This window comes from Quercus suber, unplaced genomic scaffold (assembly GCF_002906115.3).
Source record: "Quercus suber isolate HL8 unplaced genomic scaffold, Cork oak 2.0 scaffold_436, whole genome shotgun sequence".
Classification (NCBI taxonomy): Eukaryota; Viridiplantae; Streptophyta; class Magnoliopsida; order Fagales; family Fagaceae; genus Quercus; species Quercus suber.
In genome coordinates this window covers 86,565-99,661 of record NW_027069887.1, presented here as the reverse complement: position 1 = coordinate 99,661, position 13,097 = coordinate 86,565, and the positions used below count along the sequence as shown (strand labels likewise).

The window sequence follows — 13,097 nt, the reverse complement described above, 5'->3', positions numbered from 1 at the left end:
TGCTCACATTGATTGAATTACATTTATTAAACTGCATAATTTACATTCATTAATCCATACATCATTAAACTGCATAAAACATACATCATTAAACTGCATAAAACTACATTCATTACATATTAAACTGCATAAAACATACATAGACTATGTAATACATTGGCTACTGCCCAGCACACTGCATAAAACATACATAGACTATGTAATACACTGGCTACTGCCCAGCATAGTGCATAAAACATACATAGATTGCATAATACACTGGCTACTACCCAGCACACTGCATAAAACATCATTTAACATCATTACCCTCTAAAACTGGCTATTGCCCAGCACATTAAACTCCAATGCTCACCAAACCTGCATAATCACCAAACTTCCCAGCACATTAAACTGAATATTACCTGCATAGACTATGTAATACACTCAAGCTTCATCCAAAAGACATGAGTTTAAGCCTTTTAAAAATTAAAGCTAAAAACCAGCAAATCTGAATAATGGAAGCTGAATCATCACAATATTACCAATAATTAAAATAATCACAAAATATTTAACACCAATGACTGTTTTGGGTGTACCACAATAATTACAAAATGTAGGACAAAGTCTACCAAGCACATTCATACAAAAAAAAAGACTTGGTCAGCCATTATATAAGTATACCAAAATGCCAATTGTTCTAGCAGTTACATAAACATATGAAGAGTGCTTTCAACATATAGCACAACAAAAAAAAAGGTCCTGCTTCAGCTTGCTATCTTTTAGCAGATCTCATTGCTGCCATATATCTTGCTGCATTCCCAGTTGCATTCAAGGTCTCAGTAGTGACTGCACCTTTCTTCCTCTGTCTTGTTGGTCTTGGATTGGATTGGTTATCAGTGGGGGGTGGAGGTGCACTTGTGGTCACATCCTTGGCTGGTTGTGCATTGCCTACAACTGGGCTATTTGCATGACCATCCTTGGCTGCCTGCAAGCACAAGCACAATAATAATTAATAGTTTGCCAACTGAAAAACAAAACAATGGAGATATCGAAGTCAAAATAGTATATTTACCCTCCTAGTGGTCCTACTGGCTTGGGATGCACTCCCAGGTAAGGAAGAGTTCCCTCCTACTTCTCCCTTGTAGGTCCTCTTGTTGTGTCCTAATTTTCCACATAACTTGCATTGTTTTGAGATGCCCAGACCTCTATTTTTTCTGTGATTGTTGTGAAATTTTAAAATACTCGCAAGTGTACAAACTGTACCGAAGTATAGTTTGACAAGAACGAGGTCGAACCCACAGGGACTTGAATGAACATAGGAAAATTAATTAAACATTAACCAAATTAATCCTAATCTAGTTTAATAAAAATTGGTTGTTTTGAAATTAAATAAACTAAGCAAATAATAAAATTAAGCAAATAGTTAAACTAAGCAAAAGATATAAAGTAATAAAAAGATGTAAACAATCAAGGGAAAGGAATTAAGGTTTTGGAATCCGCCTTGCAAGTCATATCAGCATATATTTATGATCATTAATTTTTCCCAACTCACTACATGATAATCTAGAAATTAATCTTGCTATCATGGAAAATATCCTCATTAAAATCCTTATTTTAAAAATCAAAAGCATGTTTGTCTTCGCTTCTTAAGTATAAAACCAAATCATCAATTGTATTCGTAGCCAAACAAATCATAAGATATATCCAATTCTAAAAATCAAATCATAACTTGTATCCATTGACAGACAAATCACAAACGATATCCGATTCTATAATCAAGAATTAATAAACCAAGCATTCAATTAATTAAGACAAATCCTAAATCATGAGAAAAACATAATTGAACTCATATCTAGAATCCTATCTTAGTCAATTGATATGAAGCAAGAACAATTTAAATCATTAAAGAACAACTATTGTGGGAAAAATCAAATCACATAAATATTATTGATAATCCTTAACAAGGTTTCATCCTCAACCATAATTATAAATTTAGCTACTCATGGTAATTGAAATAAAACAAAAGAATAAAATACTAAACATTAAACTAGACAAATAAAATAAAGAAAGAAATAGTCACAATGCTATCATGGAGAAAAGCTACAGAGAAGCCACATGCGGCACTGCCTTTTGCTCCAATTTTCTGTTTTGCATCTCAGCCCTAGCACTAGCCTCCCTGAATTTTGCCCTAAAAAGCCTTTAAATAGGTCAAGGAATCCTATTACAAGTTGAATTCCCATTTGGAGAAAATCCTAGATTTTTAGGCTTCACTTAACTGACAATTTTGGCCCATTTAACGTCAAAATTCGGGCTCCTAGTAAACTACAAAGTTGTAGCCCTTTAAGTGAAATTTCCAGCCCAACTTGAATCATCTAGATTAGACATTTGAGTAGAAAGTTATGCTGAAAATACTAACTGATGTGCAGGCTGGAATCCTAATCTGAATTGGACTTAGATTTGGTGCAAATTTCCTTTGATTCCAATTGGACTTAAATTTAATTAGGTTGATCTTCTCTTGAATTCATGCCTGGCTGGATGTAAGTTGGCTTGATTCAACTGGCCTAGCCCTACTTTGCATGTAAAGCCCTTGTTATCTGCAACACAAAGATATTATATAATTAGTCACAAAATAACATAGAAGTAAGGCTAAATATGTAGATATGTGAGTATTTTATTGTATATATTTCATGCATATCAGTGACTTCTAGGTTCATCAGACTTTAGTGCCCTCTTCTTCTTAGGCCTACCAGGAGGTCTCCTCTTGATAAGGGGTTGCACAGGTGGTAGTCCACTAGGTCTCCACATATTCTGGCCATTGATGGGCTCTATAATGGGTTCATAGCAATCAATGTAGGTAGTCCTTTTGTAGCAAGCATTGACATACTTTTCAACATCTTCTCTGCTGAAAAATATACAAGAAATGGCATGGCAACATGGCATGCCAAGTATGTCCCACTTCCTACAGCTACACTTCTTCTCTTCCAAGTCCACAATGAAACTCTCCAGCCCATTCTTCACTTCAAACTTCGTACGACCAGCCCAACATGCTATCCACTTGCTGCATGCCAACTTCTCCTTGTACAGCATTTTCCTTATCTTAGGACACAACTCAGATTCCATCTTCATAATCATTTCTCTGTTTGCTTGAAATCTAGTCATCAGATATAGCCTAATACATTCAAGCTGCAAGCACATAGAGAGAAATAGAGAATTAATCATTCATGAATTACATAGGTCTATGGATCATAATGCAGATGAAATGGAGAATTATGCATATCATGGTAATTATAGATTTGCTCCTAAACTTAACTAACATGCTGTTGAAGCTTTCACACATGTTGTTCAGGACGGTGTCACTCTGGCCATCACTTTTGAACATATGCCTAGCCCAGATAGTTGTTGAGTGAGACTGCAGCCATTTGAATGCATCTTCATCCACCTCCTTTAGCTCATTCATTGCCCTCTCAAATGCTTGCTGATAGGTAGCCATGGCTGCTTTCCAAAAAAGGTCTCTAATAAGGACACCAAGATGATGTTTCCTCAAATTATTGTATAAATGTCTATAGCAGATCCTGTGCTCGTACTGTGGCCAATTGTCAACAAAGGTGTTCACCAACCCCTGTAAAGCACAATCATTTAATTCAGCAAGCAATGAAGCTACCATCAACTACAATTAATTCAACAAGCAATAAATCTACCATCATACCTTCTGCTGGTCAGATATGAACACCCATTTGTTGTCATCTCCTATGTCAGCAAGCAATAAATTAAGAAACCAGGTCCAAGTGTCCTTTGTTTCAGCCTCAACTACTGCATATGCTAAGGGAAAGTATTCATCATTGGGATCTCTACCAACAGCACACATCAGCTGACCACCTGCCTTGGTCTTCAAATGGCATGCATCTAGACCAATGATTGGCCTGCACCATGCCAAGAAGCCTTTCTTGCAACCTTCCAGGCAGATGTAGATTCTTTCAAAATATGGTAGCCCAGTTGCCAATCCATGCTCGGCTGCCAAATCACCATCATTAAAAGTATGCACCTTCATCAATATTATGCTCCCAGGACTACACCTTCTCAACTCATCACAGTACTCCCATAGTTGGTTGAACTGTGCAGTGTGGGCCCCATCAACAGCATCTTGAGCTTTTTCTCTAGCCCTACTTGCCTTGCCTGCACTTATGTTAACCACATACTTCTCATGCACAGCATCCTGAATGTCCTTAAGCTTTATGTCAGGTTGTCTCCTAACCCTCTTCACTAACTTTTTCCCAATGTATGATGCTGTGCACCTTGGATTTCTATAACTTCTGTTGCATGTGTGTTCCATGTTCAATGTTTTCAATCTAAAACTCTTTTCTCTTGGCACCTTTGCAAGGTAGGCAACAAACTTGCACCCTGGCTGGCATCGGGCTCTCACTCTCACCAAGTCATTTTTCATCAATTTTATACCCCACCCACCATCAACTGCATAATCAGTTATAGCATCTTTAAATTGTTTAGTTGAGATGAACAACATATCCTTCTCAAACCTAAGATGCTTAGCTTTGGCTACTGGCCTAAAGATTGGGTATTTGCTCCTCCTAATAGAATTGTCAACCTCTTCTTCTTGAATGTCATCATCACTTGAATCATCACCATCCTCACTACTTGATGATGATTCATCAAGGCTAAGCAGCTCCTTACTCTCATAGTCAGAATTCATGACACCACCACTCATTTGTCCTGGTTCAACCTCATCATCTTCAGCTTGATTGTCCCAACTATCAGTACTATCTTCACCAATATTTATTGGTTGAATTTCTGGCTCTTCTTCTAAGTCACTCCTCTCATCCTCACTACCCTCACTACTCTCCTCAACTTGGTCATCGACAACTGGTGCTTTGTCAGCCCTCCTAGCACAAACTTGCTCAGCATCTACCTCATATGACTCACCATGGTCAACATTAGTAAATTCAGCATTATCATGACCTCCAAATTGTGAAAAATCAAGTCTATACTCTTCATCACCATACTCAGCATACTCAGCATCTACACCTACACCTTCTAGTTCACTACCAGGTACCTCAAGTGGTTCATGCACTGGATGCTCCACAAAGACATGAATCTCCCCATATCCCTTTACCAAATCAGTCATGAACATAGCAGCATCATCATCAACCACCTGATGGAAATTTGCGTGCTCTGGGTTCACACTAGACATTTTAAACCATAACTTATCTACTTAAGTGTAGCCAAACTCCCTACAGATACTCTCCATTTCTACTTTTGACCACTTATCTGGGTCACAATTATCCACTATATCAATTGTCCCTCCCACATACACTTGAGGGTCCCACATGAAATGCCCACCATGGTGGACATGCAGAGTAAAAAGCTCATTCATCCTGCATGCAAGTTATGGGCAGAAAACAGAATGAAAAAAGATATCCACTTTTTGAAATTAATAATACTTTGTTAGGCTAATAAACAAATAAAAAAGCATACAATACCGACAACCCATTCACATGGACCCAGCCACTTCTTGAAAAGCAAGATATGATATAGACAATCAATGCAAATACCAACACAAAGATATCAAGGTCAATATAGTGGTCCCTAATAAACAATAGTGACACACAATACAGACAAACAACCACAAATGCCAACAAAAATACAGTAAGTATTGTGGTTCCTGATAAACAAAAGTAAAACAAAAAGTAAAACAAACAGAGCTGCAAATACCAAAAGCAACACACAACAGCCAAACAATGCAAATCCCAAAAATATTCTACTATCACAGTTAGTATTATGTCCACTACAAAAGCTATAAAGGGAGAAAGGAAGAGAGAGAGTGAGACACAACGAGAGAGATAAATCAAGAGAGATTGAAATTCCAGAGCAATAACAAAACACAACATCTCAAAATACCCAAATTCTCAAAAACCAACAGCTGAGATTCAGATGGCATTCATAACAGAGAGAGAGAGAGACATAATGAGAGAAAGAGAGAGTTGGAGAGAAATAATACATTCGCAGCTCAGCACAAACACTCTGAAGCTCTGTGATTATGCTTGCCGATTTATGATTTTTTGAGCTTGCCGATTTGTGGGTTTTTTGTGCAAATCTATGGTCTTGTGATGAGCAACGGGTAAGGTAAGAGATTAGGGATTGCACAAATCTATGGGTCTTGCCGTCATGTGTGTTCAGGTGTGAATAGCGTCATTTTGGGTTTTATTTGGGTTAGGGAGGGTTACGTTCTGATAAAAAAAAAAAAGGAGGGTCACGTGAGGGACACGTGACTACTAAGGGCAGAGAGTAACTAATAGTGACCAGGCAGGTTACTGTAGATATTATTTTATCATTTTTTATCAATGTCGTTTGCCACGTCAGCAAAATTTGTTTATGATGTAACGGTAGAGACTAAAATGGAATTCATTTTTCAGGATAGGGACTAAAAACGATAAAAATAAAACTTAGGAACTAAAACAAAAATAACTTTAAAATGTTGAGACTAAAATATGCTTTTTTTTTTTTTCCTTTATTTATCTAAAAGGTAAAAAGGACAAGACCTGTTGCACATTTCAGCCTACACAGTACACACCTATTTCTACTTGTTGCGCATTGCGTTTCCTTAATCCGATTTCCGATGTCTAAACTCAGGAGAGATCCGAATTGGTCATCGGAGCGTCTCCCACACGACGTCGTATTCGACATACTGAGTCTCCTGGCAGTGAAATCCCTGATGAGATTCAGGTGCGTTTCCAAGTCTTGGAACTCCATCATCACAGACCCCATTTTCATTACCAAACACCTCAACCTCAACAAAGCCAAATCATTATCTAACAACAACGGTTATCTGCTATATTCTGATTACGAAGAGGATGGTCCAAAATGGAAAGATCTGGTTACGGCTGTTTGCAATAGCGACCGCACATTTACCGAGATTTCCAGGGTTCAAATTCCCTTTCCTTATGTCGACATTGTTGGCTTCTGTAATGGCATGTTCTGCATTCATGGTTATGTTGACGGTGTAATTTATTTGTGTAACCCAAGCATCAAAACGTTTAAGAGTCTCTCTCTTCCTCACAACGTATACGACATTGACCAGACTCTTGGGTTTGCGTACCATTCCCAAAAACAATGACTACAAGATTCTCAGAGTTGTTCCTCACTCTGAAGAATCAGCACGGCCGACTGAGGCTCAGGTCTACACATTGAGTACGGATTCATGGAGAAGGTTTGTAATATCGTTTGGCTCCGACCACGATGTTTGGTATATTGATTATAGAGCGAGAATCCCATGTTTTTTTTTTAAAGGAGCTCTGCACACTTTAGCGAATACTGAGGACCACGGTTACTGTTTGTGTTTTGATGTCAATGATGAGACATTCCAAACGATAATACTCCCGGAGCGTGAAATTTACTTTTTCGGAGGTAAGTTATCCCTTGCAGTGTTCAAGGGATCGTTGGCTATGATTGGTTTTTCTACTGAGTATTCAGATATTACTAAATGCTACATATGGGTGACGAGAGAGTATGGCGTGGTTGATTCTTGGACGAAAATAAATGTAGAATTAGACGAGGTTGAGACATTCTTTTGCTGCGTTGACAATGGTGAACTTCTATTTTGCAATGATTCAGAGCTCATTTCATATGACCCTGAGAGTCCAAACGCGAACGACCTTGGAATTACTGTTGGAATTGATAGTTGGTTGTGTTACACAACTGATCCCATGGAGAGCTTGGTTTTACTTGGTCAGGTAAAAATGTCATCTGAAATTTTGAAGATTAGTTTGTATCAAATGTTAGACTTCTTGAATATTTTTAGCAAAATGACAATCTTTGCGATGTTTATATTGACAAGCATTTTGTGGCATGGCATCATATATGCACTTTGCATATTAAATGATACTTTTATTATGTTGCCTTTTCAGACGCTTTGATTTTTTGTACAAAATAGAATAACCTTGGAGATTGTGGCTATTATATGCCAACTGATTTTTGTGTCAAGAACGTTGTGCACTTCCTCAAAAATGACAATTTCATGGTGCAGTATATGCTTAGCCAACATAATCTTATTTATTTTTATGCCTTAGAGACAGCATGAACTAGTTGGTGAGCTTAGTCTCTTAGGCTTGGTCTAAATAAAAATGGGAATGATTTCAGCAATCTGTATGGGATGCATTTAGCTAATTTATTGGTCCTCAACAATAAGTCAAATTGTATATTTCAATATCCTAATAGTAGGATTTTGATTTTTGCTCACATGTGTAATTGCTTATGCATTTTTTATATTTGTTAAACTGCTGGAAAATGTTAGGATTTGCTGTAAATCATGAAATTATTGATATTGTATCTTGTTTGATATAAGCCAGTTGAGGTGGTGAGAGAGTCGATAGGTGGGCTTAATGACGTAGACAACATACATGCTTGAATCTGCTTTAATTTTTTGTACAGCAGAAGTTCATGTCAATTTTTCGCCTTGAATACAACCATTTCTTAATGCTTAAATACTTTTTCATGCTTTTTACATTATTACATCTATTAATCTTATAAATTATATGCTTTTTTAGTTTTTCTCTACCCAATGATTGTTACTGGTTTGTGGCTTAGAGAAAACGTGCAGGCAATTCAAATATTTATTTAGAACTCATTAGTTGTTTGATAAACAATTCTAATTTTTGATCCATTAATGTATATGATATTTGCAAATGTAAGTGATTGAGTCAATGTTTTCTGCCTCTGTTTCATTGGTTAAAATACTAATAATGATGCGTTCTCTCCTTTTTAACATATTTTCCAGATTGAATGATTTGGTATTTTAGTTTGCTTAATCTATTGCTATTGGCCTAAGAATTTAGATAGACCTTTTTCACCTCACACTCAAGAATAATTACTAAGCATTTGATATAAATGAAATATTACATGGCTGCTTATACTAACTAATGAACCTTTTTTGTGATGGTCTTTTATGGTCTCATATGAAAGTTGTGGGAGAATTGTCATCATCTGCAACTGCAAATTGTAGCATATAATCCTTTACTACCATTTAAGACGTTAAAGTGTAGAAATTGGTAAAAGTAATACCAATTTTGCCACAAGAAGTTCGCAAATAGAGGTGGTAATTAATGTGATTGGTACTACATCAACATCATTATAAATAAATTTCTTGATTCTTTTTTTTTTTGATGTTATAATAGTTGAAACATTTGTAGCATTACTCTTATGCATATTATTTATTTAACTTACGACTGTTGTTTTAGGATTGTTGTGAACATTAGTTGACATGACAATGACATTGTCGAGTTCTTCCTGCTTATCAAGTATAATGTTATTTCGCTGTAGTCCTAATGAAAAACATGTTAATCAGCGAGATTAGCTTATGCTTTCAAGGGGAAAATGAAACGAATAGAGAAACTGAAGCTGATTCAAAGTACCCATCTTTACCTTCGTGGGAAGTGCAAGTGATGAATGACTCTGGAGAATTTGAAACCATGCTTGTTCCACACTCAAAGCATGTTCCTTATGTGCCATGGACGGGAGGCCCGGTAATCTTCTTGCGATGTGCATGCCTCTATTTTGCCTTTTCTTTTCTGTGCTAACCCACTTGTTTTTTACTTTGTAGGCTAAAGCGGATTTTGTTGAAGAGTGTTATTCCCTTATTGAGTCCATGAAGAACTGGATTTCGTCTAGTTCCCAATTATCTTTTGTCCACCAAAATGAACTATCTCATGAAAATGGCCTCTTGGTATGCATTCCTTTTGTAATATTGTTTTTGGTTGAATTTTGACTAATCGATCTCCAATTTTCTTGCAACGGAACAAGGTGGAAAGTCAAGCAAGTACCATAAAGACTCTTGAGAGATGTCTTTGTAGTTTGGGACCTTGTGATGTTGGAGGATCAAGTGATCCCGTTACTGATTCAGTTGGTGGTATAACTCTTTCTCGGGCTGATGAAGGTGATCCCATGAACACTACAGTGCAAGCCAAAGAGGATCTCTCTCAACACATAAAGCGTCTTGCTCCTCAAGATCCTTTTCACTGCAAGGTTCATGAGAGTACAACTTTGGCCACATTTAGATCCAAATCTGGACATCTTCCTTCTGGTCAACAGATTAGCCTCGATGATGATGATGAGGAAGACAAGGAGCAGCACACAAAACCTTTGGCACAGCGTCATGGAAAGAGAGGTCATCTGTGAGCACCTGCAGCAGAGCATCTGTCTTTTTTTCTTTTTGATTGGTACAGTTCTATTGACGTGTAGATAACTTTTCAGATCCAAGTAAATGGAAAACAATCCTTTAGGTAAATGACATTAGCTCAATGCCCTAGTTTAGAGGGGTTTCTTTTGCACCTGGATGGATTCAACTTAATTTTGAGATGTATCTTGATTTATCTGTTTTGATTCGCATTGAGTCTTAGATTTTTTATGATTGTTGCCTTGATATTGATGATGATTGATAATTGAATCGTTGAAATTTAGTTTGGAAAGGTTTTAAGTGCAAGAAAATAGGCAAAAGAGGCTAGGAGTGACCCCTGCGGCAGAGTGCTAATCAAGATACAAAATGCTAATGGGCACTTTGTGGTCCTTGATTTTTTGAGTCTTGTGAGTACAAGTTCCTTAAAAACCCCCCAAAAAAAAAACTTCATTTTTGCAAGTCTTGTGAATCTAGATTCGTTTTTTGCTTTACCTTATCCTTGATGGGGGTTCTTGTAAAAGAGATAATTGTCCTCTTAAAGCATTGTTGTGATGTGGAAGACTGAAATTTATCCAGCCAAGAGAGAGAGGGATCCTCTAAAGTTTATGGCTATTATATTTATTTAAATTTTAAACTTATGGCTATTGTCTCAGGTCATGAACATTATTTGACTTGTCAAATTGTCAAGCATAGTTCATACTGTATAGCAAACATAATCTTATTTAATTTTTGTCCTGGTGGCAGAAATGTTAATCAGCAAGATCTGGTTATGTTCTCAGCCATTAGCCGTCAAGAGAAGCATGGATATTAGCTATTTGTATAAGATGCATAAGGTTGACTCATTGGTCCTACCATTATAGTTTCTTGGTTAGGAAATTGGGGTTAAGATGCACAAGAAATTAATAACTACTGAATGCTTCAATGTCATTCTTCCTATACAGTTAGTTCTTTTTCTCGGATGTATGGAATACGGTGCCAGCATGCCTGATGTGGTTAGTGTGAAAGGAATGAAACAGCCGTACATTAGAGGATGTTGTGAGATCTATTGACTAGTTGAGGTCTTTACCAATTTGGACTTTGTTTGATTGATCTCGGGCTTGGGGATTTTTGCGTTGTACTTCGATTTTTGATTTTCACTTCTATTAGACTCTCTATTAATTGTTCAATTAGTTCTTTTTCTCGATGGAAGAAAAGGGTTAAATGACTTACTCCTGAGGTAGCAAGTAGTGGATGTAATTTCGGTTAATTCAGAATGGGAAGTGTACTATTGTAAAAGCATTCATTGTGAGAATCGCTCATTCGTTCACAAATAAGGATTTTTTTGCAATGGATCAATCTGTTGCAAGTTATTTTATTTTATATGTAATGGTATTGTATTGATTGATCAAGTCTGGTATTAGAAAACAAAACAATTGACAAATTGATCAAATCGGTTACACCTAAACAAAATAAGCCATGAGCACTAATGAAATCATATTTCAAATTGTTCAAAGATGATCTTGGTAAAACTTAATTTTAATGTTACCTCTGAAGACATGATTATCTCGCCAAGGTGTGCAAAAAATGAGTCCGTGGATAGCTTTATTTCTTCTTCTTCTTTTTAGTAGGAGAATAGTCTCTGTTAGTAATTGCATCTATCTAAAGATTAATTGGCCCCGCCAAATTAGACATGAACTATGTAACATGAATACTATCTAATTATATATATATATATATATATAAAACAATTTTACATTTAAAAAAAAAAAAAAAAAAACTCTTATCACTAAACATAAAAAGAGAAACAATAATGGTAACTTTTACATTATCTTTACTTTCTTGTTTACTGGAAATGTATCTACTAAACAAATGAAGAGATCACTTGTATTGTAATTTGACTAGGTGTAATGCTAAAGCTTCATATCATACAAGACTCATCAACGGAACTAACCTCTTGCATGAACAATATGATTTTCAATTTTTCACATCCCTGAGGTGAAGATCATGAATGTTTTGTCACTTTGCATCTCATTTTTCTCACTCATTCAAAATATATCGACCGCAATTGATTCAATATTTCATTCTAAACTCATCAATTAAACTAGAATGAGATATTGTAGTTGAAAAACTTACTATCTATTCATTTGAGGTTTAATTTTTTAATGAAAATTTAAATTAATTGGGACACAACTTTTTATTTTTTATTTTTTATGGGAAATATGTGAATTTCATTCAATTGAAATTGAAATACAACAGAGAGACAAGCAAGAGCATTACAAACAGAAATCCTCAATCATAAAGTGCTCAACAAGACTGGGGAAAAACCTTTTCCAAACCTGTGAAGCACCAGAATTCCTAGCTACCCTTGCAAGTTCATGGGCAACTCTGTTGCCTTCCCTTTTCAGGTGTTGAAAAGAGCACCAAGTAAATGTTGCAGAAACATCCCTAATGTTTCGGATTATATGCCCGAGCTCACCACCATGGAACCCATCATTGATTGCTTGAATAATGGATAAAGAATCGAACTCAAACATAGTGTGGGAAACATCCATTTCCGTTGCGAGAAGCAAGCCTTCTTGCATGGCCAAAGCTTCTGAAATCTTAGCAGAGAACGATGCAGCCAAAACTTTGCTTGAAGCAGCAAGAACATTGCCCAAGTTGTCCCGAATGACTACACCAATGCACGAGTTCCCCCCCACCATCAAAAGCTGCTGCATCAGTATTAATTTTGAAGAAGCCCGTAGGTGGAGCTTTCCACTTTGACAAAGGAAGGGGCTGAGGTAAAACTGGAAGGGAGCAAGCAGCCTTGAACTCAACCATGACCCTACCTACCATTTCCCAGGCATGAGATGGAGGGAAGCCCAAATCCTTATGGATTGCTTGATTGCGATTCCACCAAATAAACCAAGCAATAGCAAAGAAGATTTCCAGGTCATTCAAAGAACCTTTCGTAATTAAA

General features: G+C 36.6%; 2 protein-coding genes across 3 annotated transcripts; one reads left to right on the top strand and one right to left on the bottom strand.

The window, feature by feature from the left end:
- The first annotated feature begins 6,528 nt into the window (after positions 1-6,528).
- On the top strand, positions 6,529-10,357 carry LOC112031452 (uncharacterized). Of its 2 annotated transcripts, none has more exons than XM_024064144.2 (4): positions 6,529-7,721; positions 9,332-9,509; positions 9,587-9,709; positions 9,787-10,357. In XM_024064144.2, the coding sequence occupies exons 1-4, from the start codon at positions 7,573-7,575 to the stop codon at positions 10,159-10,161; spliced, it is 825 nt and encodes a 274-aa protein (XP_023919912.1). In that variant the 5' UTR covers positions 6,529-7,572; the 3' UTR covers positions 10,162-10,357. The 2 variants fall into 2 exon arrangements, with proteins under 2 accessions (XP_023919912.1, XP_065618055.1); XM_065761983.1 differs by having other exon boundaries at positions 9,307-9,509.
- A 2,054-nt stretch (positions 10,358-12,411) lies between these two features.
- On the bottom strand, positions 12,412-12,855 carry LOC112031506 (uncharacterized). The gene has a single exon (XM_024064201.2). The coding sequence runs from the start codon at positions 12,853-12,855 to the stop codon at positions 12,412-12,414; it is 444 nt and encodes a 147-aa protein (XP_023919969.2).
- Positions 12,856-13,097: the final 242 nt, after the last annotated feature.